The 26631-nt window shown below is 45.2% G+C and overlaps 1 protein-coding gene and 1 long non-coding RNA gene across 3 annotated transcripts in view; one reads left to right on the top strand and one right to left on the bottom strand.

Annotated features, from left to right (window-relative positions):
• Positions 1-19271, top strand: part of LOC141515136 (uncharacterized) — a 77552-nt gene extending 58281 nt beyond the window's left edge. For both annotated transcript variants that reach the window (XM_074226454.1, XM_074226455.1), the window contains exons 4-6: positions 5127-7984; positions 8590-8846; positions 13954-19271. In XM_074226454.1, the coding sequence (XP_074082555.1) occupies positions 5127-7984; positions 8590-8846; positions 13954-19244 (8406 nt within the window). In that variant the 3' untranslated portion in view covers positions 19245-19271. The remainder of the gene's footprint in view (positions 1-5126; positions 7985-8589; positions 8847-13953) is intronic.
• LOC141515140 (uncharacterized) lies at positions 9300-10538 on the bottom strand. Its single transcript, XR_012476224.1, has 2 exons — positions 9780-10538; positions 9300-9538 (listed from the first exon to the last, which is right to left on the bottom strand). It is a non-coding gene; the product is annotated as an uncharacterized LOC141515140 (long non-coding RNA).
• Positions 19272-26631: the final 7360 nt, after the last annotated feature.

Raw genomic sequence — 26631 nt, 5'->3', positions numbered from 1 at the left:
AGTCACCCATACCTAGGTCATTTTTGGTCCCGGAAGTCCCACATCCGTAAGGGTCACAAACCCCCACCCCTTTCCCACCTTGGTAAAACAGGGCCAAGAGGTGGGAAAGGCGCTGCCCTTGCGGACCCCTCCCGCTCATGTGAACTGGGTCCACCCGGTCAGCTCTGGGCGACCACTGTTAACCGTCACGGTGGAAAATCAGAAGCTCGAAGGGATAATTGACACTGGAGCCGATTGCTCTGTCATAAATAGGGGACAGTGGAGGCGCGAGTGGCCACTCCTACAGAGCCCTCAAGCAGTGACGGGGGTGGGGGGCAATAGATCTGCCATGAAAGCAGCACACGCCTTACGGTGGTCAGCTTTGGAAGAATCTGGACTCTTCACCCCACTGTGCCTACCCGACCTCCCTTATGCATTATGGGGTAGAGACATCTTGAGCCAGCTTAACCTGACACTTGCCACCCCTGATAGCCTGCGGGGAAATTAATTGGGGCCACTCTAGAGATGAGCTTTTCCCCCAGAATAACATGGATTAATAAGAAACCTATTTGGGTTGAGCAGTGGCCCCTGACAAAAGAAAAGCTCATCGCCCTCACAGACATAGTAATGACCCTCCTGCGCGAGAACAAAGTGGAACCGTCCCTTAGCCCGTATAACTCCCCCGTCTTTGTCATAAAAAAGAAAGGGGGGAGTTGGAGAATGTTGATTGATCTTCGGGCAGTAAATGCCAACATGGTACCCATGGGGACCCTCCAACCTGGTCTCCCTATGCCCACTGCAGTCCTGCAAGGGTGGACTATTATAGTGATTGATGTTAAAGACTGCTTCTATAGCATTCCCCTCCACCCGGAGGACAAAGAAAAATTTGCCTTTTCCCTCCCCGCGATCAATTTCCAAGCCCCCAGTAAACGTTATCAGTTCACCGTCCTACCGCAGGGAATGGCCAATAGCCCCACCCTGTGCCAGCTTTACATGGATACTCTGCTACATCCTATCAGAAAAGAATTCCCGAATTGCATGCTCATACATTACATGGATGATATCTTGATTGCAGCACCTTCTGTGACGGGGGCTTGGGCTTGCTTGCAACGCACCACCCATGTCCTCCGCAAGAAGGGGCTTCACATAGCCCCGGAAAAGGTACAGATGGATTTCCCCTATGATTACTTGGGGCATAGGATTTTTCCGGGAAAGATTAGTAGGGCACTTCCTCCGATCAACGTCGAGGGATACACTACTCTTAATGATTTTCAGAGGCTTGTTGGCGCCATACAGTGGCTGCGTCCCGCTATGCCCCTCCCATCCTCCTTAATGCAACCTCTATATGATGTCCTTAAAGGCGACTCCCATCTGTCATCCCCTAGAAGTTGGACCCCCCAGGCAAGACAGGCGCTCTCGGAAATTTTCCGCAGAACCTCTTCCTTCTTGGTTCAATACGACCCGGAGTCGCCTGTCCTCTTCCACACACTAGGGGACAGTTCCCTGGGCTGGGGATGTTTATTCCAGAGACATGGATGCCTTGAATGGCTATACCCCCGGACCACTAAGAGCATCATCCGGGACCGGTGGGAGGCCCTGGCCTTATTTTGCCTTCAGGCCTCAGAGCGATGCCAGCGTCTCTTTGGCCTCTTGCCTGTCCTCAACTTTACCCTCCCAGAGGAGGTGACCCACTCGCTAGTTGATAGATCTATCGCTTGGGCCACTGTCCTGACTACCCTCTCTCAGATCAGACTCACGCCACCTCCCATGGTTAGAGTGTTCGCTGAACTGCACCTTTCCCGCCCGCGCCCTCTAGAGTCCCCAGAACCAGTGACCGGCCCTAATGTCTTCACTGACGCTACCAGGTTGGGCCGTGCTGTGGTCCATGACCCTGCTAGACCCGCCACCTGGATTTTTGATACCCCCTTTGACTCCACTCAGAAGAATGAACTATATGCTATACTTCAGGCTTTCCGTCTCTACAGAGACACCCCTTTTAATCTTATTACTGACAGTATGTATTGTGCCATGCTAATCCCTCGTTTAGAAGATGCCTTCATTTCCTCGACTTCTTCCATTAGCCCACTCCTTATACAGCTACAATCCTCCCTCCATGATAGAAACCACCCCCTGTTTGTTCTTCACGTGCGCTCTCACGTTTCTTCCACCGGCCCCATATTCCAGGGCAATGCGGAGGCAGATAGGGCTCTCTTGTTAAACCTGTCCACACCTGCCCAGCTGGCACATGGTAAGTATCACTTGTCATCCAGGTCGCTCCGGCGCCTATACAGCATTCCCTGGAAGGAGGCTCGCCAAATTGTGCGCTCCTGCACTTCTTGTGCTCCCTTCAGACAAGCCCTCCCCACGGAGGGGTCTAACCCACGTGGGGACGGCCCCAATGCTCTTTGGCAGATGGACATTTCTCACCTGGGTCGTAAGTACATCCATGTCTCGGTGGACACCTTCTCCTCCTTCACCTTCACCTCTCTACAGCCAGGAGAAGCGGTTAAACACGTTCTCTCACATCTATATGCCCAGATGGCTGTCTTAGGCGTCCCCTCGGCTATCAAAACCGATAATGGGCCCGCCTACACCTCGAGAGCCTTTGCTTCCTTTTGCAAAGAATTTTCCATTTCCCATTCCACCGGGATCCCTTACAATCCCACTGGCCAAGCTTTGGTAGAAAGAGCAAATCGCACACTCAAAACTACGCTCTTTAAACAGAAAGGGGGAGTTGGCAGGTCACTGACCCATTCAGACCTGTCTCAGGTACTATTTACCATGAATTTCCTACAAGTCAGGGATGACGGCACTACAGCCGCCCAGAGATTTTTCTCCCCAAAAGGACATGCTAAGAAAGAACCAATGCTCCTGCCCTCTCCCACCAAGGCCCTACCAGGCTCTAAAGTCATGTGGAGAGATGAAGAGGGAGGTTGGCATGGCCCTGTAACGGTAAAGAACAGAAGACAGGGCCACCTGTCATTTCATCCCGAGGATAAGATAGAAGAGCCAGAAAGATGGCTCCCTGTTTACAAGATAAGAGACCTTGATTAATGCCCAACCCTACGGGGTGAGAGGAATTTCTTCCTTTTTCAGGCCTTCTGATCGTCGTAGGGATCCTTGGAGGTGCTCCATCTGAAGGAAATCCAACATGGGGAATACTCCGAGTTATTCCCTCTCCCCTTCCGGTAGCACGGAACTCCCCGATCTACCCTCGCCTGCTAGTGACCAATACATCGATGGGGCTCCCTTCTGCATATATGGACCCCGCTGAAGCACCGGTCCAGAACTCCTTCTGCTGGGACCTGAACAACTCCCTATGTTTCGACATCGGGGAAGAAAATCGGTCCTGGAACTTCAACTCCACAGGGCAGAACGATTTTAACTATAGCACTGCCCCGACTGACCCCTGCGTCGGCCTTTTCCCGCAGACGACTGTCAGCCCAGCAGGGACAAAAAAGGGGACCCAGCTCCGAGGCCTTCTGGGTTGGCGACCCCTGGTGAATCAAACTCAATGGGACTTCACGATTCCTCGGTGGGGCCCCTCATGTGTGGCCACAGGGGAAGACATCGAGGATCCCATACCATGGAGGGATTGCCAGATGGCGGGAGGATACCCCCTTGAGGGTGAACAAGGACGCTGATTCTGGGAATCACCCTACTTGTTGTCTGTTTCTGCCGCCTAGCTAGGCGACAGAAGGGCTATATGCTTCTTACTCAGAAAACCTTCATGGCCATGGAGACGGGGGAGGATCCCCAAGTCTGGCTAGCCGCCATGCATGACATGTGACACCTAGGGGTAAGACGAGGTAAACCCCAAGACGGGCAACCTCTCCTAACCCAGCCACCTAAGACAGGCCCTGAGGGTGTCGGGCGCCTAGGACGGGCAAGGTCCTGGGTTGAAGGAGATGACCTAAGACAGGGTTCCTCGCCCCCGGCTATCAGAGGCCAGTAGAAATGACACCGCTTAAGGCTAACCTCAGCACCGCTTAAGGTCACACCAAGTGATAACCTTGTAAAACAGAAAGGGGGAGATGTTGGGGGCGGGGGGAAGAGGCTTGGCGGTCGCTTAGCGGGGGAAACATAATCACCTTATAAGGGAATGTTACAGAACTCGGCCCCTCATTGAGTAAGAGTTCATGGGAGGGAGGACAGAGGGGATAAAAGTGTCTGCTGAGAGGTTGGGCGAGAGCGGGATGTGATCACAGAAGAATAAAGACTCATTATCCACCTCAGGCGCTCTGTCTGGTTCTTCCCCCATCAAAGAGTGGGGTCGGAGGTACCCCGAAGACTCATCATGGGTTGGACTGGTGAGTAAGAGGACGGACTAGCATAAAGAAGCCGGCGTTGTAAATAAAAACCCGGCACTATGCCTGCTACATGTTTTTCATTCCATTCCTTTATCCCTTCTGTGCCATCTCCATCAGACTTCCTGTTCTTGGGTTTGTTTCCCTCTCTGGCCACCTACCCAAGGTAGGTTCTGTACTCTCTTGCCTTTGCCCATTACACTGCCTCAGCCTTTATTTAAGCTGAGCCTCAGAGATTAGTCTAGCAACTTATGAAAGATAAATCAGAAAGGAGGAGATAAGAACAGAAAAACAACCAGCAGACTATTGAGGTAGCCCAGGACTCCAGAAGGGAGAGTAGGCAGAGAATCTAGAGAGTTCACTGGTCTAGAATCATTCTTTCTTGGTTCACCTTTTTACCCTGTTTGTGACCATACACAAATCACTCCATGGATGGAGAACTCAAAAAGATCCTCCCTCTGTCAGTCACAAATCAACAACAACTACAGAGCACTCCAAAGGCACACATTTTTACAGTGAGAAAACTGAGGTCCAGACATTTCACATGACTTGCTCATGGTCAAAGGCTGCCTCTAAAACCCTCTCCAGCCTCATTTCCACTACCTGGCGCCCCTGGATTTCTTCAAGTCCCAGCTAAACTCCCACCATCCACAAGGAAGTCTTTCCCAAACCCAATTGTTAATTATGTCTAATTTATTATTGTTATTACTTGTTTTTACATAGTCTTTTTCATGTTGTTTCTCCTATTAGACTGTAAGCTCCTTGAGGGCAGGGACTATCTTTTGCCTCCTCTGAGACTGTCATAGTACCTGGCACATTCCTTATTTTATCCCCTCCTAGATGGTGCTGTGGATGTATCATAAAACTGGCCAGCCAAAAGTGGAGAAGAGAGAGGTGCCCCAGATAAATCATCTGCCACCAGTCATGGCCCTAGTCCACGCAGACGTCCACCGTGTCTTGATTGCCTACTGTGATGACATGATTCTGCGGATCTTTGGGGATCACAGCAGTGGCTTCAAGGAGCGCTGCGTGGTCCCTTGCCGCTTCTCCATCAGCTGCCTGGCCTATCACCAGAGGACAGGCTTGCTGCTATCAGGAATCGCAGGGGCTGTGGTAACTTGGGTCATTGAGCCAGGAGGGAAGGGTCTCCATGTCCTGCAGATACTGAACATGTCTGGCAGTGAGCTGGTACAGGGGATCAACCTAGATGGATGCGAGAATTCTCTCCTGGCCATGTGTGAGAGCTTCTTACGTATCCTTGTGTGGCAGGGCCACACGAAGCTGGTGGAGGAACAGACTTTCTCATCTCCCACCAGTGGTCACTCATTAACCTGCTGCTGCACTTGCTTATCTGAGGGTTACCTCTTTGGAGGGAATAAGGCTGGGCAGATACACATCTGGAATCTGGATCCAAGCTTTGAACGGAGGTCTTTCAGCTTCCAGGCCCACACAGGTCCTGTGGTGCTGGTCCGCTCCCTTGCCAAAATCCACACCCTACTGACTGCGGGGGCCGAAGGGAGGCTGAAGGAATGGCACGTTAAATCAGGCAGTCTGTTGCGCGAGCTGAGCATCTGCGAGGATGTGCTGTACTCTCTGCAATTCATCGATGACAGCACCTTCTTTTGCCAATCCCAGTACAGCTTCTCCTTATACCACATGTCTTGTTTCTACCAGCTGTTTAACAACTGTGGTGCCAGTCCCCGCCGCCTGCAACGCATCCACCATGGAAGCAACAGGACCCTCATCTTCTGCCGTACCGATGATGGTCTCTTTCGCTTCCTGTGCCCCATAACTGGCAACCTCTTGTTTCTCACCTGGCCCTTTAGTTCTCTAGACAAAGCTGTCTCCTCAGCCTATGATCCAGAAAATAAGGAGCTGTTTGTGGCCATGGGTAATGTCAATGTGATCATCTTTGATACCACCAAGTGCCCATCGATGCCCAAATACATCCTTCAAATTGGCAATGACACTGAAGATCAAATACAATGTCTGGCCTATGAGAAGCCTTCCCTGGGCCAAAGCATTGAAGGACTGATCCTCTGTGGGCACAAAAGTGGCCTTGTGAGCTTGTTGTCCCAACACAAATTTGTTCATGTGAAGAAACACTTGCATTCTGGACCTGTTCTGATCATTTCCACCCTGACCGGATCACCTACCAGCTCCAGGGAGAATACCTTGTTTTGTTCTTATGGCATGGATCGCTACATACGCCTGTCAAAGGTCATCTTTGAGGGCACTAAGTTGAGCCTTTATGCTTTCACCAGCATCTTAAGCAACTGCCACCTCCACCACCTGGTCCTGCTACCCAAATGTGTGGGTGCCATCACCAATGAGAATCGCTTTCGACTTTGGAAGTATTCTGACTTCCTGGTGTCCTCTGAAATGAGCCAGGATTCATCTTTCCAAGAGACTGGGTGCCTGCACAAACAACCAATTGTCTCCTTTGATATTTCCCTGACCATGGGAATCTTTGTCACAGCGGACAGTGAGGGTGCTGTGGTCATCTGGGACATGCAAGGTAACTCCTTGGCCAGATTAAACTCCAGCATGCAATTTGGCCCAGTTTGCTTTGCCAACGAACAGGGAGATCTGCTTGTCACTTTCAACAATTGTATCTACCTGGTGTCCTGCACGAAACTGCTTCCTCAATCCTTACTCGACCATTTGGCTTCTCTGAACCTTGAAGATGAAGTGAAACAAGATCCCATTCCATTCTTACCCAGCTTCTTCTTGTCCTTTGGCACCATTTTTGTGCCTCGCTATATCTGCCTAGAAAAAGGAGCACAGAAACTTCAGAGGATGGATGCCCTCCTCAACCAACGAACTATTGCCTTTGACCATATGATCCCCTATGTAGAAGACATCCATGGCCAAATAAACATAATGGGTACCTCTGAGAAGAAACGCAAGTTTGTTTTCTCAGATCAAGCCCCAGAGGAAAAGGCTCCCCTGACCATTATCTCCCCAGAACAGTTAATGCTCAGGAATGCCCTCCACCCTATGCAGTTGTTGAAGTGTTACTTTGGCCAAGGACGGAAGTGGATCATTGCCCCTGATGGCTATATCCCTAATTCAGTGGTGAGGGCCTTCCTCTGGCCTGAGGGGACCCCTGTCTTCCTTCAGTGCACCCTAGAGAGTTCCCAGCTACCTGTAAGCTATGACAGTGATGAGCTTAGCTTCTTTGCTGTAGAAAGCCTTGCTGCTAAAAAAGGACATTGTTTGCATTTCAGGAGGGAACTAGCCTTGCCTGACAGAGACCAATACCTTAAGGACCTGCTCCTAAGCCTCAAGGACCCAAGCCACCAGATGAATGACTCATTAGCCACCAAAACCATAGGGACCCTGCTGCACATAATGAACAAGGCTGAACCTGACAAATACAAGCAATGTGTCAGTGCCATGGCACAGATATTTGCTGAATACTCTGTGGCACCAGAACTACGGTCAGATACTGCTAGGCAGCTGCTCGAAGACACATTCCACTTTAAGGGCGAAATCCGGCTTAATGCCTGGGAAGGCCTGGAGCGACTCGGCCTCATCAGTCGTCTCTTTGCTATCCCTCTGATCCATGGGCTGCTGGATAGGAATCTGAATGTGCAGAAGAAGGCCTGGACGCTTATTGGGACTTTTGCTGGCATCCAGAACAAGGCATCCTTATTGGAGTTGCTCCAAAATCGGGAGACCTTTCGCTTGTTCCAGTAAGTGGTGTGGTCAGACACTGTGCTCACCTTCCTCTGATTTCCCCTTCTCCTTGTACTTGGACCTTTGCTTGCCTCTGTTCCAGAGAATAACATACCCTGAACTGGCCAGGCCTTTGTAGTTTATATCCATCCTACAGGGGAGCCAATGGGCTAGGGGAGAAAATAGGTCAGGGAAGCTGATTTCTAATCTCTGATAACTACCTATGAGACCTTGGGCAGGGTACTTCATTTCACTGGATGATTCCACATTTATATGTCTATATATCTCTATGTGTCTCTATATAGATATATGTATATAATATATAATTGTGGAATTGTATGAGCAGACCCCTTCTAACTGAGGATGAAGGATCCTAAGGAATGACCATAATACAATTCTCATGGGGGAGTGTGGGCCTCTCCTTCTTTGGTACCCTCCTCAGACTGGTTCCTTACCCTGCATTTAGGCACTTGCCCTCACACCTTCTCACCAGTGCCTCTATCCTTCCTGAGATCCTCTCATCATTTACTAGATTTTCCCCAGACGCATAATGCCTTGCCTTCCTCAGGACTCTTCCCTCCTTTGTCCTGGGGCATCATTTCCTCCATCTTGTTTTCCCTAGGAAAGAGAAGATTGGAGAGGATTCCTTGGACCACATGCTTGGAATGCGGCTCAATGACCTTCAGGATTTAGTGGAGGTAGTGGAGCACCAGCTCAAAGATGACCTGACCCCTTCTTCCTACATTCGCCCGAATATTTGCTTGTACACAACTGAACCAAAGGTTACTCAGCACCCAGCCTTCAAGGTTGCTGAGAGCATTTCCCAATCTGAATATTACGAAGAACAAAAGAAACAGTTGGACATCCAGCAAAGAGCAGGTACACAGATGATTCAGAGAATATCCAAATGTCATTCCCTGGAGTTGAAAGGGGGAGAATCATATAGGGAAGTGTCCCCAAGGGAGCAGAGGGAAAGGAGAGAACTTCCTACAGAAAAGGAAGGAGCCAAGAAAGAGCCATCCCCACAACAAAAGCTCTTGGTTCTGCTGATCACCCTTTCTTATTGTGGCTCAGTCTACTTGTCTGTAGGATGAGTTGTTGGCACAGAGTTGACCACACACTAGTACCAGAATCAACTTGACAGAGTCTCAAGAAACATGGGGCAACCAGAAGAGAGCGATTTAGAGTCAGGGTACTGGGACTTGAGTCTCAATTATACCAATCACTATCTTTGTGATGTTAGGTAAGCTGTGTCAGTTGTCTGGGCATCGTGTCATGTAGCCAGTGGCATAGTGGATAGATAACCTGGGCCTAGAATCAGCAATGCCTGAGTTCAAATTCAGTTTCATGTGTTTACTGGCTATAATGTTAGGCAATACACTTAACTTCTGTTTGCTTCAGTTTCTTCATCGGTAACACTGGCAATAACAAAAACTCCAGGGCAATAACAGAAACACCTCTCCTGGAGTATTTGTGAGGATCAAATGTTTGCAAGCAATGAGCAGTGTGTGGCCATATCCATATGATCTGGGTCAAATTACTTTTCCTTGTTCAGGCCTCAGTTTTCTTGCCTGCAAGAAAAGGGAATTACACTAGATTAAAAGGTTGGTTCCAAGTATATCCTTAAACTGAATTTCTTTATCTTTCCCTTTAAACCTACATTTTCCTTTTGACTTCACTATTTCTATAAGGAGCCCCCAAATTCATTAAACCATAGATTTTTAGAGCTAGAAGGTACTTCAGAAGGTATCATTCCAACCCCCTCATTTCAAAGGTCAGGCAACTGGAGAACAGAGATGGTAAGTGACTTACCTCGGTTTAAACAGTTAAGAAATGTCTGCAGTTGGATTTGAACTCAGGAAGATGATCCATCCTGACTCCCAGGACAGCCCTCTATGTGCTTTGGTGCCCCCTGGTGTTCAAAGTATCCAACCACCAAGAACAAGATCCTAATACAAGGTCAGGCGTAAAGAGAAATATGTGAATGTCTGAGAGCTGCCATCAGTGGATGCTTCTAGCTGATCCTCCCTGCCTATTCCACCTGTCACAAAATTGGGCAGTGATACTTGGTAAATTTGTAGGAGAGCAGGTAGAAAACAGAAGAATCAAAGTTCTGAATCAGAGAAGGAAGAGAGAAGGAGAAGTCCCACAGGGGTGATCACTACAAAGAACATTCCCAACTCACTGCATAATGACAGTTATTGGTCCATTTCCGCTCTTGCTGCCAACACATCATATGACCCTGTGCACCAACAGCAGATGTTGATGGCAAGATTTCAAGCCACATCTTCTTAATGCCTGATTCCTACGCCTAATGCCAGCTTGCTCTGAGCTGACTTTCATAGGCAAAAGAAATCTGTCAATCAGAATCTCCTAGACTGTGTTAAATTCTGGGAATGGCAGACAGTTGCTACCCTCAGGAATCTTACATTCTAATAGGGGAAATCAACACAGAAAAGAAAAAGGGAGTGGAGGTGTGCTGAAGGGCTTGTAGAGAGGAATTAAGGTGGAGATCTATACATCAAGCAAAAACCACTGTTTTCCCATGACATAATCTGTGGGCTTACAGTACATCATTGTGTAAATAAGAAATGATACCATGTGGATGACCTTCTGACCAATGACTATAGGCTCCAGCCCAATGATACTGTTCATGACTCAAAAAGGGATATGAACTCTGGCATAATCAAGATCAACCTAGCATCCATTTACCTCACTGAAAAATCTAGTGTCTGATTTGAGAACCAACCCCGAGGACATAAGTCTAGCTTTAATCACAAGAAGTTCCAAGAGCGATATAACATAATGGAAGTGAATATTGTTGTTGTTTCCTTCAATCATGTCGGACTTGTCATAATCCCATTGAGCAAAATATACTAGACCCTTCTATCTTCCACTATCTTCCAACATCTGGGAAAGGAATATAATGGAAGATATTTTTCATAGGTAACAATGGAAATTCATTTATCTGACAACTTTTGAGATATTTGAAACATAATGTCTTTAAGTTTCAACAAACAAAAATAAAGGTGACCAAAATTCTCAATACAGAAGAGATGTAACGAAAGCTCCATTTATGGGACTTTGTAGCTGCAACACTTATGGGGAATCAATGACAAGATCCACATCACCAATCCAACAGAGACAATGGGATATAATTCCCTATGTATTCATCTTATATCAAACTTGGTGATGAAATGTTCTAGTGTAGTAATTTGAAAAAAAAGATTCTTTGTAATAACTTGCAAGTTTATCAAGGACTTGGGAGTGCCAAACGAAATGTTTGGGAGTAGCATTTGCTGAATTGCATGTACTTTTGCTGTTTTCTTCTCTTCATAAAGCTTTCTCTAGTAAATTTCACTTTTTTGTTCTTGTAGCTATATGAGGTTATGTGATATATTCTACCTGTTCTAAAAGGGGAATTGCAGTGAATGGGGCTCAAGAACAATACTATGAGTAGTTTCGAACATGAAGCCAGGAAGAATATTGAGGTAGCACTTTTGGAGCCCTAATAGACAGATATCATTTAACCTTCATGGGCTAAGACCCAGTAACTTTGGAAGGTGATACTGTATTCAAGAGAACCGTAGTATTGGATATTATGAAGATATATTCATTTGGGGAAATCCTAGAACTAGATGAAAGAAGCACAGAGAGCACTGGGGCGAAGATCATTAGAAACAGAATCAATATTGTCCTCAAGTTTTACTGCAGATATCTGTCCAGAAAGAAGAAATTGAAGAAATATTTGAAAAGTGCCATAAGTCTGAAACAGAGGTAATATATAATAATAATGAGGAGGGTCTTATCCAGGCATCCTCTGCTGGATCTCTCTCTCTCTCTCTCTCTCTCTCTCTCTCTCTCTCTCATAAAACAGCTTAGATCTTTTTTGTTTGCCTTGATGGTAACTTCATCTTTCAAAGGTAGAGGAATCAGTGAAGGAGAAATTCTACCTTGGCTCTGATTCTCACATCGAACAAGGGGATATTACTTAATGGAGTGATGGTATGAAAATAAAATGTTCCAGGTATCAGCATCTCCCACTGAACACCATTGTCTAAAGAGTCAAATGAAGAGTGAAGCAGACAAGAAAAAGAAACACGTAAGGCTGACCAAGTCTTTTCTGAAGGTATCCTCAGTTCCACTGCTGAAACTGTAGCCAGATATACAAATATGTTCTGCGTGACTTCAAATGTATAATTGAAATCATATTGTTAACTTCTCAGTGGGTGGGGGAGGATTGGACAGGAGGGAGATATTTAAAACTTAAATTTTATAAAATAAATATTAAAAACAAAGAGAAAAAGAAAGAAGGGAAGGAAAAAATAAAAAGAAAGGAAGGATGGAGGGAATGAGGGAAGAAAGAACAAACAACCCCCCCAAAAGTAAAATTGTCAAATTAAGTATCCTAGAATGAGATGAGAGCATCAGTGGTCCTCCTGGAGGGCTCTTTTTTTTTTTTTTTACCACAGGTCAGTCCAACCTTTGCTCCTCGGAAGTTTACTAGCAATTTTTGGAAGGAAAATCTTTAAGAGACATGATTAAGTATTCCATCCTTTTGAACACACTTGGAGGCTTCCATCCTTTCACTCTATCTAATAACTTTCAAAGACTTTTGCCAGCACAAATCAGAGGTGCTTAACCATTTAGTGTAATGGAACTTTGTGAAAGTCTGGTAGAGCCTATAGTGACTTCTCAGAATAATTTTTAAAAATACTATTAAAAATAATATATTCTGAATATTGATATAGTGCTCTAACATCATAATAAATAAAATGCATTTGATTACAAAGGAAGCCAGTTATTTTGAATTATAGTTGTTTAAACATTGGCTTTTTCCCCTACCCTTGCCCATCAGTCTATAGATCAAGGATTTTTCCATAGACACTAATGATGTCTTGAACAATCCTCTTTGCCAGGTCCTTCACTTACCTAGCTGAATTCTTTGTCACCAACTGAATGACTTCTAGACCTCTCATTTGCCTTCCCCTTTCACTAATTCAGTTCTACATTTATTAAGCCCGACCATGTGCAAGATACTGGGCTGGACTTGGTTTATGCAAAGAAATAGTCCTCTGATTAGAGGGGATATTGATAAGAGGGATGGGAGGATGGGGTAGGCAGCACATATAACTGGGAGAGTAGGGGTTAAGACTAAGACTTTTAAAAGGGGAATGTGATTCCAATCCAGACAAAGGAGATAGCCTATTCAAAGATTCAAGTATGGAGGATCGTGGATAATAGATAGAACTTGGAAAATAGACAGGAGCCAGTTTGGCAAACATGAGAAAAGAAGCCCAGAAACAAAAGAGTTAAGTTCACAAGGGCATCTCTTCTGATCCAGATGCTGGCAAAAAGAAAACAAAACATTAGATAAAGGAGATATTAGCCTTGGAATGGACATAGGCGAGATAGACACAAATTGTGACATGACTTGCCTTATCCAGCTCTTTGCTAATCCATTTGGTATTTTCTTAGTGAAGACACTGAAGTGGTTTGTCATTTCCTACTCAGTTCATTTTACAGATGAGGAAACTGAGGCCAAAAGGGTTAAGTAACTTACTTAGGCTCTTACTACTAGCAATTAACTGAAACTAAATTTGAACTCAGGAAGATTCATCTTTCCTGTTCCAAGTCAGGTTCCACTCTATGCACCAAGGAGGTGTCTAGAAAACAGAACTGATTAAGCTGGGGAATAAAGGAAGAATCCAGGTTGATTCTATTAAATTTCCAGTCCAGTAGGAGCTTACGGATTAGTATTTGTTCAATGAAGAAACAACTAAAGGTAGCCTACCAGGCATCAGTTTTCCTATTTTTGGACTTGAAATAGAGGCCAGACATAGGCTGCATCATTGACCCTTTCTTTGTCCTTTTGGGGTTCTGCCCAGTTTACCCTAGATTCAGGGACAGGTTTTCTCATACTTCACATAATGTGTGTGTGTGTGTGTGTGTGTGTGTGTGTGTGTGTGTGTGTATTTTCATGCAGCAAAACTCAAGACTTTGGATTCCCTCAAGAAGTCCAAAGGCAGAAGTCAAGATGTTGGAAAACGCTTCTCATCCTCTACCTCTATCGAGACACTGTTGGAAAGTGCTGAGAGCAAGTCAGAGGTAAGCCTCCAATCAGTGTTGTCAGTCACTCAAATTCCACATAGAGAATCCAGAGTGAGGAGTGAGGATGTCCAGAAGCAGACATCACTGGATTATCAGTCTCAAGAATCCTTGAATGAATATGATGGTTTGAGCCTGAAGGTCCTAAGGAATGTTCGGAAAAAGAAAAGCATAAAGGAGGCCAAAGAGAAGAAGTGGGCCAAAGGGACTAAGAAGAAGACTGAGAAGAAGGTGAGGGGGAAAGAAGAGAAGGAAGAATCTGAAGAAGTGGACAGAATTTTGGAGGACAAGGAGAAGGAGGATAAGGTGGTGCCTAAAGGGAAGGCTCATTCTATTGGACCGGGAGAAGAGGAAACTTGGAGGGATAACATCTTCCAATTAGTGAACATGAGAATATCACACTCCCAAAAAGACTTGCCTGAGAATCTGGGTCAAGAGATAGTGACCATGGCTGAGCAGAAGCTAGATAAGCGGTCTCCAAGCTGGGAGCTCTTCCAGGCCATCTGCCCTTTGCTACCATCTCCTCAGGAGGAAGAGGTGGCAGAGGAAGTAGAGGAGGAGGAAGAGGAGGAGGAGGAGGAGGAGGAGGTGGAGAAGGAGGAAGAGGAGGAGGAAGAGGAGGATGTGATCCTAGAGGCAAAGGAGGGAGAGGCTGAGATTGAAATTAAGAAAGCAAGAAAAAGAAAAGTGTTTTCCTCAGCTATTATAGACCTTACCTCACAAGAGGATAAACTCAGGAAACAAGAGCAGAGACAGATGAACCTAGAAAAGAAGAAGAAAATACTGGTCAAGGAAGAAGATGACCTGGACAAGACAAAGGACGAACTGACCAGGGGAGAGGGAGAATTGGCCCATTTAAAAGCAAAACTGGCCAGAGGAGAGAAAATGAAAAGGAAGAGGAAAGAGGAAGAGTCTGGGCTCTTAAAGGACACAGCCTTGTTCAAGGATATCCAGGAAGAGTTAAAGGCTAAATTGAAGCTAGACCAGAAAGTCAGAATTGGGGACAAGGAAGAGAGGAGGTTGTCCAGGGGTAGAAGAAAAGAGGTTCACAAAGACATCATCCCTGAAGAGGACCAGATCTCTGTCTCTGAGGAGAATCTACTGGCTAGGGTGAAGAAGGCATCTGTAAAGGACAAGATGGAAAAGGGCTCAGAGAAAAGATTAGGAAGGAAGAAGGAAAAGACACAAGAAGAAACAGAACATCTTCAGGAGAAGATGTTATCTAAGGAGAAGTTCCCTAAGGAGAGGCCATCTAAGGAGAGGCTACCTGAAGAAAAACCATCTAAGGAGGTGCTGCCTGAGGAGAAGTCACCAAAGAAGAAAGGATCCAAGGAGTGGGTGCCTGAAGAGAAGCCATCTAAGGAGAGACTACCTGGAGAGAAGCCATCTAAGATTGAGCTGCCTGAGGAGAAGGCACTCAAGGAAAAGCCATCTAAAGAGAGGCTACCTAAGGAGAAACCATCTAAGGGGTGGGTACCTGAAGAGATGCCATCTAAGGAAGGGCTGCCTCAGGAGAAGCCATCCACTGAAGGACTGCCCAAAGAGAAGCTGCATAAGGAGGCTGTGCCTAAAGAGAAGGCACATATGGAAAAGCCATCCCAGGAGAGACTGCCTAAGGAGGGATTGCCTAAGGAAAAACCTGCTAAAGAGAAGCCATCAAAAGAGGAATTGGCTAAGGAGAAGCTGCCTAAGAAGAAGCCATCAAAGGAGGGGCTGCCTAAAGAAAGGCCACCAAAGGAGAGGACCCCTAAGGAGGAACTGCCTAAGGAGAGGCTGCGTATAGAGAGGCCACCTACAGAGAGGCTACCTACAGAAAGACCATCTAAGGAGAGACTGCCTACTGAGAGGCTGCCTACGGAGAGGCCACCTACGGAGAGGCTGCCTAAGGAGGGGATGCCTAAGGAAGTGACATTTGAGAAGGTGTCTGAAGAGAGACCGTCTGAGCTGCTGACATTTGAGGAGAAAATATCTGAAGGACCATCTAAAGAGAGACCATCAAAGGAGAAACCCCCTAGGAAGGCAGTATTTGAGGAGGGAGTATTGGAAGAGGGATCATCTGAAGCAGAAATCCTTGATAAGCAGATGCTCCTGGGGAAAGAGCTGGAGCTGATAGAGAAAATGCAGAACTTGCTTCAAAAGCAAGGAAAGCTGTCACTTGACCAGATATTATCAACCAGGCAGAAAATGGTTAAATTCATGGTGGAGGAATTTAAGATCTCCAGGCAAGAAATAAACCTGTTGCTAGAAGAAAATCAGCTTGCTGCAGAAATGGCAGAGGTGATTAAGGAGGAAAAGGAGCTACTCCAACAGAAGCAAGTGTTGTTGCAGAAGGAGATGGAGCTGAGCCGTACTGAAGAGTTCATAGGGGAAGAGAGCTTTGTTTCACAACAAAAGATCCTCAGGGCAAAGAGGACAAGACTACATCAGGGAGAGAAAGAAGTGGTCAAGGAGAAAAAGAAGCTCTTTGTTGAGGAGATTTTGTTGAAGGAAAAAAAGAAAAAGCTTCAAGAAGAAAAGAGAATAGATAGAGAAGAGAGGCAACTCCAAAAGACTGGAAGAGTAGAGCCTTCTTCAATTGAGGAAGTGGGTGAATCCTCTAAGGGGAGAGAAGGGGAAGAAAGTGAACTTGACAAGCATGAAGAATTGAGTGAGGAGGCCAAATCAGATAAGGAGCAGACAAAACTATCAGAGCCCAAGGTGGATAGTGAACAGAAGAGAAAGCTCCAGAAGGAGAAGAAGAAGCTTCAGGAGAAGAAGGAATTTTCCAGGACACTGAGAGCTATAATAGAAGATAAAGACTATGAGAAAAAGGCAACAATGAGGTGGGAGCTCCGGAAATGGAGGAGGCAGCTGCGGAAAGAAAGGAGATTGCTGGAGGATGAGAAAGACCTGGTCAAGGAGGAGAGTAAGAAAATAGAAAAAGAAGCTCTTCTGACAGAGGAAGGGAAGGTTAGAGATTCTGAAGGTTTGGAAAGACCCTTCCTGAAGGAGAGGGAAGTAGCCCTGGGAGAGGAATATCTGGCTCACCACAGAGAAAGTATGGCTGATGTGGATAGAAGCTTGGCCGAGAAGGAGACTAACTTGGATAAGTTGGAAAAGTCAGTCTACTCCAGGGAGTTGAAAATTGCCATGAAGGAATGGAAGTTGGCCGTGAAGGAAAGAGACAAACTCTTTGAAGAAGCTAAGTTGACCAAAGAGGATAAAAAGGAGACCCAGGAGCTGAGGCATTGGTTGAAGAACCTTAAAATGAAGGTTCAAAAATATAAGAAGGAAAGGAAATGGAGAAAAGAGGAGAGAGTCAGGAGACGCAGGGAACGTGGCTTGGAGATGATCTTGGAGGAAGAGGAGGAGGAAGAGGAGGAAGAAGAGGAGGAGGAGGAAGAGGAGGTGGAGGAAGAGGAGGAGGAAGAAGAGAAAGGTGTATCTCAAATCACTGAAATGGCTATGGAAAAGAGTTCATTCATTTCAAAGAAAGGCATTTTGAGGAAACTTAAAGACAAAGCAGTTAAGAAGAAAGACATGGTGCCTGAAGTTATGAAGCCAGTTTCTTTTCCCCTGGTGCGAGAAAAAGATAAGTACCAGGAAACTGTTAAAAAACTTGAAGATGTAATGCCATGGGTAACCAGTTCATGGGAGGTCACCAGTTCATGGGAAGATGTCAAGAAGAAACTCATTGTATCCCAATTTAAGGATAAACTTCTGAAGCCTGGGGAGGCAGTGGCTCTGGAGGATAAAGCCAAAGGCCAAAAAATGAGAGAAAAGGAGCCCCCCCTGAAATTCCACCGGCTCAAAAAGCTCAAAGTTCCCTCTTATGTGCCCAAAAAAGAGAAACTAAAAAGTGAGGCCAATGAGAAGTGGTTTCAGCTACTGCAGCAGGTCATGCTGGGACAACCCATCAGGGTGGCTGATTTCAACCTCACTGATGAGAGTCTGGAGCTCAGTGAAAAGGATCAGGAGTGGGTGAAAGTCACTCTTCAGAAGCTCCAGGACCAAAAGCAACTTTCCCAAAACACCTACCAACGGCTGTTCCAGCTACTGGCTAAGGCCCTTTCAGAGTCACAAAGAGAATGGCTGCACTTGGGAGCCCTGAAAGCCATCACCTCATCCAAGAGAGGCCTTGCTGACACTGGGCCTCAACTCTCCCAGGCTGAGAGGAAGAAAATTTCCATTGACTCAGGGCACTTGAAGATATTCCCTTCCATCAAGAGAGAGGAGGCTAAGCCTCTACTAAAAACCACAACTGAATCAGAGTCAGTGGTGTCCATCCCTGCCATTGTCCCAGATACCATCCCAGTCTCAGTCCCCACCACCCCTTTGTCTACCAGGGTCTCCAGTGCCCCCTCTACCACTATGAAAGGCTCAGACCCTATGGCCCCTGGAAATTGGACAAAGAGATTTTCAATGGAGTTCAAGGATAAGAGGGCAGTAGCTTTTTCATCCTTGAGAGATATGCCCCAGAGTGCTTCTAGCTATGTGGAAAAATTTGCTTTGATCTGGAAATTGAAAAAGAACATCCAGGCTTGGAAAAAGAAGATCAGTTCCCCACAAAGGGATTTGGGGCAGCGGGCCAAGGAATCCCCTGCTGTTCTTCCACAGGATATCCTTCCATGGGAGACTTTTGTAGCTCTGTACCATGTCTTAGTCAGCCTGCAGGAGCGCTGTAAACAAGACCATACCTCCTGGGAGGACCAATTCAACCAGCTCCTGGACCTGTACCATCTCAGGCACACCAGGATCCACACACTGTTACATGAACTCCTGGGGGAAAAGCAACAACTGCCTCTGGACATACTCTACAAGCAGGCTCTGGAAGCTGAAGATGGGGTGCCTGGGGAGCGCCTCCTCTACAATATTCACTGCAGGCCTCCTCGGGCCCAAGGAGAGCGATCCAAATTCCATATGATCTTGCCCCTGTCCGGGCGGAACCAAGTACATACATTTCCACCCATCGGCAGTTCGCAGTACGGAATCATGGACTTGACCTGGACGAGCTTCACCCATCCTGACCCTGGCCATGCTGACAGGCTGCCTAACATCTTAGTCCCCATTACAACTCCAAACACCAAGAACTTCCGGAAGACACCTGCCTCCAAGCTTCTTAGTGCTGCCCGAGGAGAGGTGTGGTCCCAGCTGTGTCCTTCCCCTGCTTGTCTTTCTCACCCCAAATAAAAGGAAAGTTCTTACTTTCAATAGAAACAGTGAGTTGTCCCTTTTACTTACCACGTAAAGTAAACCCTTTAGGTGGTAGCCAGGAGTCCTAGGTAGCTGACTTCTGCCTAGGGTGGTTCCTAACACCTTTTCCCAATACCTTTTTATACTAAATTAACATAAACCCTTCTTATTGCACACCTATAGTATTATAATAGCCTCTTTAAAATACAAAACAATTGCATACACTATTTTCTTTTGTATAAGTTGAAACCACCTCCGGATTGCTTAGAATATATTGGAGACAATGTAATATAATGATTAGAGAGCTGGCCACAGTCCCTTGCCCACAAAAACTGTGGGGGATTGATTAGACTGTCAACTTTGAATAAGAAGGGAAAAGAGTTTTACTAACCACATGTCATCATTGGAGGATTCCTAGCTATGCTTGGAGTGTCTCTAGCTATTGCTTCTAGCTGCAAAAGGGATGGGATACTTCTAACCATAAAAAACGGTGGGGGTTGCTTTTAGGTGCAAACTACCACAGCATAGCACCATCGCACTCAAATCCAATTGTAGTGGCATCACCATCCAGGTGTCATGATCTTCCAGAATGAAAGTCAAACATCAGTAAAGACAAATGACTTACACCTTACCAATGGGAGTGTGCCATCTAAAAGATGGTGGCATGAAGGCAGGAATTCCCTGAAACTCATCTGCAAAAAACTTCAAAAGCTATCAAAGTATGACTCTATCCACAACTTAGAGTGGGCTGAACCCACAGAAAGACTGAGTGTTGCAATTTCCCAGGACGAAACAACTTAGGGTCATTAAGTGGCACAGTGAATAAAGCACCAGCCCTGGAGTCAGCACAAAAGTGAATTCAGATCAGATTCTGCCTCAAATATTTAATCATTACCTAGCTGTGTAACCTTGGGCATGTCATTTAATCCCATTGCCTTGCAAAAAACAACAACCAAAAAAAAACCTTAGAAGATGGGAGGTAAGGTCTGTTACACTGGGACAAGGGGTTGGAAAGAGCCACAGTCCAGCCAGATTTGTACCACGCTGTGCTGAAGCAAACAGCTCTAGACTTCCAGGAACAGCCCACAGGATGCCTGGGTCCCTGGGAGCACCTGGGTCTGTGGCAGAGGGGGCAGTTTCCAGACCTCCTAGCCCAGAGATCACGGGGGCCACTTGAACCGGCAGTGAGAGAACTCTGCCACACCAGAGTGAGTGGAGAGCCTGAGAAACCCTGTGGAGCTATCTAGCACTTCCAGAATGCTCAGTTTGCAGATGGAATGGGGTGGGGAAAGACTAGAAAGATTTCTCTGCTATCCCAGGGGTAGGACACTGCTACTTTGCCCATACTCAGTTCGAGGTTACCATCTGGTTCCCACACTACCACAGAGTATCAGGGACCTCCCTCACAGCTCCAAGGCAGAGAGGGGTGCTTCTGGTCATCCAAAAACCAAGCACAGGTAAGAGAAGTCAGAGCCTCTCATAAGTTCTTGGTGGAATTAAAGTTCCCTAAGCAGTGTCCCAAAACCCCTCCAAAGCTTTGGAAGTGTGGTAAATCAGTCATAGGCTGAGGAAATGAGGAAACAACAGAAAAAGAAGAACCTGACCATAGAAAATTATTTTGATTCCCTGGAGGATCAAAATACACACTCAGAAGATGACAAAATTGAAGTTTCTTTTCCTTTTTCTTTTTTAAAAAAATTTCTTTTTGCAAATCCCCCAAGAGAAATAGCAAATGGGATAATTTAGCAAGTAAGAGAGGTAGAAGGAAAATTGGGAAGAAAAAAGAGAGCGACATAGGTAAAGCATGAAAACCAAATCAGCAGTTTGGTGGAGAAAATATAAAGAAATACTGAAAAAAAATTGTTAAAACCAGTTTAGACCAAAAGGAAAAAGCAACCCAAAAGGCAATGAGAAGAATGCTTCAAAAAATAGAATCAACCAGTTGGAAAAAAGAGATAAAAAATTTCTCTGAAGGAAATCACTCCTTCATGTAGAATGGAGCTGAAGGAAGCTGATAAATTTGCAAGTGTGAGGAATGTAGGGTGTTGGTCTTCACAGGGAGCCCTTAGGGAATCCATTACAAAGGGGGAATGGCCCAGCCAATCCCAAGACTGGAAGAGTTTTCCAAATCCCATTCCAGGGATAGCAAACCCCAAACTGGTTCTCAACTAGTCAAGAGTGACCTAGAGATCTTAACCCAAAGCAACTGAGTTTGCTCAATTAGATAATTAAATATTAACCCACACACCCCCTGTGATGATTGGGGATCATCAGCATATCATTCATTGTATGATGTGGGGGGGATCGTTTTGTGGACATGTCATGGAATGGGTGGACCTCTTAGATTGTAACTCAAAGTCTGAGGGCCTATGGAAATTCAAGAGGGAGGGGAAAGAGTTTCTGAGGACTATAAATTACCTGACCTTCGAAGACCAATTCGTGCCTCAGGTGAGGTGCCCAATATCTTGCCAGGTTTGTGAATAGAATGTTCCCTTTTCTCTCAGTCTAGCAGGTTTTTCTTTGCCTTCATTTATAACAGCAAGAAATCAAGAAATAAGCCTAGCCCAGCCCAGAGACCACCAGAACAGCTTGAAGGGGCAGTGAGAGAACTCTGCTGCACCTGGGTGAATGTGCAGTGCGGAGCACTAGCCACAGAATCTGCAGCAGGAGAAAGCAGCCTGAACCCCCAGAGAGGGTAAGGGAAATCTGCAGAAATTTCTCTGCTCTCCCTGGGGTAGGACTCTGCTGTTTGCCTAAACTCACATATTGAAGGTTGGGCTTCCATACAAAGATACCTGGATCCCTCCTTATAGCCCCAAAGTAGAGGGCAGTGATGTGGTCATCTACATATCAAAGAACAGGCAAGAGAGCATAACTTGGAGTAATAAAGGTCCCACTGAGGTGTCTCCCCCCCAAAACCCAAAGCCCTGGAAGTGTTGTAAATTGGTCTTGGGCTGAGGAAATGAATAAACAGCAGAAAAAGAAGAATCTGACCATAGAGAATTACTTTAGTCCCATGGAAGATCAAAACACATAGTCAGATGATGCCAGTATCGAAGCTTCCATATCCAAAACCTCCAAGAGAAATAGAAAATGGAGTCAGACTATGGGTGAGCTCAAACAAGACTTTGAAAAGCAATGAAGGGAGGTGGAGGAACAATTGGGAGGAGAAATGAGAGAGATGCAGAAAAATCATGAAAACCAAATCAAAAGCTTGGTGAAAGATATAGAAAAAAATACTGAAGAAAATAATATGTTAAAAACCAGTTTAAGGGGTGGCTAGGTGGTGCAGTGGATAAAGCACTGGCCTTGGAGTCAGGAGTACCTGGGTTCAAATCCGACCTCAGACCCTTAATAATTACCTAGCTGTGTGGCCTTGGGCAAACCACTTACCCCCATTGCCTTGAAAAATCGAAAAAACAACAGATCCAAAAGAAATAATTTAAAAATTATTGGGCTATCTGAAAGCCATGATCAGGAGACGAGCCTAGACTTCATTTTTCAAAAAATAATACAGCAAAATTTCCCTGAGATCCTAGAAGCTGAGGGTAAAATAGAAACTGAGAGAATTCATCCCCTGAAAGGGATCCCAAAAGAAAAACTTCCAGAAATATTATAGCCAAATTCCAAAACTCCCAAATCAAAGAGAAAATTTTAAATGCTGCCCGAAACAGACAATACAACTACTGAGGCTCCATAGCCATGATTACACAGGATCTGGCAGCATCTACATTAAGGGCTCATAGGGATTGGAATATTATATTCTGGAAGGCAAAGATCTTGGTTTGCTACCAAGAATCAACTACCCAGCAAAACTGAACATCCTCTTTTCAGGGGAAAAGATGGACTTTCAATGAAGCCGGAGACTTTCAAATTTTCCCATTGAGATGACCAAAGCCGAACAAAAAGTTTGATCTCCAAGTACAGGACTCTGGTGAACCATGGAGGGAGTGGAAGAGAGGGACTAACTATGAGGAATTTGATGATGTTGAACTTTTTGTATTCCTACAAGAATATATTGAGAAGATATTCATAACTCATATGAACTTTCTCATTTATACAGCTGTTAGAAGGAGCATCTATAGACAGGACACAGGAAGGAACAGAATATAATGGCATGATGTGGTAAAGGGATGGAGTCAATGGATGATGGGGGAAAGTACTGGGAGGAAGGAAAAGAAGATGAAGAAGAAGCTGAGAGATTTCACATAAGAATCAAGAAAAAGCTGTTTCAATGGAATGGAGAGGGGAAGGCAAAGGGGAATGAGTGAACCTTCATTCTCATTGGAAATGGCTCAGGTCGGGAATGGCATACACACATAATAGGTGAGGAAATCTATCTTGCCCTGGAGAAGGATGGGAGGAAAGGGCTGGGTTGAGGGGGAATGGGGGGAGGGAAGGGGGGAAGAGGTGATAGAAGAGAGGGATCGAGGGAGAGGGTACTCAGCTACAACACACTTTTGGACAGGGCTAGAATGAAAGGAGAGAAAGAATAGAATAAGTGAGAGTGGGGAGACATAAAGCAGAGGTACAGCTAGCAAAACAGCAACTGAGGGAAAAATATTGAAGCAACCTCTCTGGTGGACTTAGGATAAAGAAAGCAACTCACCCCAGAGACAGAACCATTGAAATCTGAACATAGACTGAAGTACAATTTTTTTTTCCTCTTTCTCTCTATTCTTGAAGTTTCTTATCTTCTTGGGGGGGAGGAGGTTTATGTTTATTCTTATGTTTACTCTTATAACATTCAATTTACATCAATGTATGGCATGGCAACAATGTAAAGACTGTCAGACAGCCTTCTGTGGTGTGGGAGGGAAGGGAGGAGGGGGAAGAATTGTAGAATTCAGAGCCTTGCAAAAAAATAATGGGTACATGTTACTATTGTATATAATTGGAAAACAAATAAAATGTTAAAAATGTAAAGTAAACAAACAAACAAACAAATAAATAAATGAGTTCATCAACAAAAGAGAGGGAAAAAAGAAATCAAGAAATAATAAAAATTATACCAAAAGAATGAAAAATTAGAATATGTGAAACATCTCATTGGAAAAACAACTGACCTGGAAAACAGTTCTAGAGAAATAATTTAAAAATTATTGGGTACCTGAAAGTGATGACCAAGAAAAGAGCCTAGGCTTCACTTTTCAAGAAATAATACAGCAAATTTGCCCTGAGGTCCTAATGGCAGAGGGTAAAATAGAAATTGAGGGAATCCACTGATCACCTCCTGAAAGAGATCCTCCCCCCCTCAAAAAACAAAACATTCCAGGAATATTAGAGCAAATTCCAAAGCTCCCAAGTCAAAGAGAAAATACTACAAGCTGCCAGAAAGAACAACTACCATGACACTATAGTCAGGATTACACAGGATTTGGCAGTGTGTACATCAAGGGCTCATAGGACTTGGGATATAATATTCCAGAAGGCAAAAGAGCTTGGTTTACAACTGAGAATCAACTACCCAGAAAAGCTGAACATCTTCTTTTTGGGGAAAAGATGAACTTTCATTGAATCAGGGGACTTTCAGGTTGGCTAGATGGCACAGTGAATAGAGCACTGACCCTGGAGTCAGGACTACCTGAGTTCAAATCCGGCCTCAGACCCTTAATAATTACCTAGCTGTGTAGCCTTAGGGCAAGTCATTTAACCCCATTTGCCTTGAAAGAAAAGACCAAACAAAACGGGGGACTTTGAAACTTTTCTTTTGAAAGGACCAAATTAAACAGAAAATTTGATCTCTAAGTTCAGAACTCAGGTGAAGCATAGATGGATGGGAAGGACTAATTATGAGGAACATAATGGTGTTGAACCGTGCATATTCCTGCATGGGAAGAAGATACCGTTAACTCATATGAACCTTCTCATTTATAAGAACAGTTAGAAGGAATATATACAGACAAAGCATAGGAGGGAGTTGCTTATAATGCTATAATATAGAATAAAGATGGAATGAATGGATGACATAGGAAAGTACTGGGAGAAAAGGAAAGGAGAGGAAGAATGGGCTGGCTGAGAAGTCCTCCAGGTGGGAGATCTCCAAAGGAGAGGCCAGAGGATTGGAGAAAAGTAAGGTGTCCCAAAGGGAGAGAGTGGGATTTAGGGTCCCTCTCAGGAATTTCCCCAAAAGTCCAAGTCCATCAAGGGGAAAGTTGCAGACTGGACACAGGAGGCCAGGGAGCCTTGTGACTGGTAGCCAGAAGACAGTGGCTGCTAGCCAGAAGCCTGTAGCCAGTAGCTGGAAGACAGAAGGAAGGAAGGAAGCCAACTATTGATCCAATGTGAGTGTGGTCCCATGGGATGCATGTGCTTCATGTCTTCTGTCTTATGCAAGGAGCCTGGGTTAGTGATTTATGGATCGGGGAACCCAGCTTAAGTTTTGTTTTTTTGTTTCTGCTTTTTGTAAGGCAATGGGATTAAGTGACTTACCCAAGGTCACACAGCTAGGTAATTATGAAGTGTCTGAGGTATGATTTGAACTCAGGTCCTCCTGACTCCAGGGCAAGAGCTCTTTCCACTGTGCCACCTAGCTCTTCTCCTACAGGTGGACCAGAGAGACAAATGCTGTCTTGGCCACAGAAAATACCTGGGAGAATATTCATTTTTTGAAGCACCTTTGATTGTAAGAAGAGCACAGTATTATGAAAAGAATAGGTGTATTTTCTAAGTGCAATCAATGTTGCTTTCTAATTCTTATTTGGTTCTGGACCCAGTTCCTCATTTATGTGAAGCTTGTATGTGCTTCCTTGCTTTAGGAGCTTACCTCCATTTTCTTTATCTCCATATCAAACCCAAAGCCATGAGTTATACTTTTGCTCGTATATTTTGTTTCCTGTAGAATTCTAACCATCTCCCCTATTCTTCTGCCTATGTTATATCTATTCTATAGTGTCTCTGGTGGGTATGTCTGGGGGGTACAGTTTTTTCACTTCCTCTCTTCAGGTTACAGCTCTTGAGTAGATTCTTTAAAAAACTATAGGATAATATCTATAATCTTTGAGTACATTCCATCTTTGACCAGGAGACCATCAGTCTTATATTTTAGCCATGGTCCAGAAATTCTAATCTTGTTTTTCCAAGATCTCTTCTTAACCAACTGTTCATTTTTCAAATCTGCTCTTCTGAACTCCTCCCTTGCTTTTTGATCAGTAGAAATGATAAGAAATATCTGCCCTGAGAAGACCTCACAAATCTCTCTAATGCCACCTCAATGAAGAGATGATCCAGGGTCCTTGTCAGGGCTCTTCCTCCTTGAGCTCAGCTGGGAGGCCAGCAGCCTAGGCACCAGGGGCTCCTCCGAGGACACCTGTCCTAAGTCAGAATTGTTTTCTTCCTCTTTAGGTATGTTTTCTGTTCTTTTTGCCTGGAAGTCATTCTGTCA

Source organism: Macrotis lagotis, chromosome 2 (genome assembly GCF_037893015.1).
Source record: "Macrotis lagotis isolate mMagLag1 chromosome 2, bilby.v1.9.chrom.fasta, whole genome shotgun sequence".
Taxonomy (NCBI): Eukaryota; Metazoa; Chordata; class Mammalia; order Peramelemorphia; family Peramelidae; genus Macrotis; species Macrotis lagotis.
The sequence above is the reverse complement of the archived record's forward strand: the minus strand, read 5'-3'. Positions and strand labels throughout refer to the sequence as shown.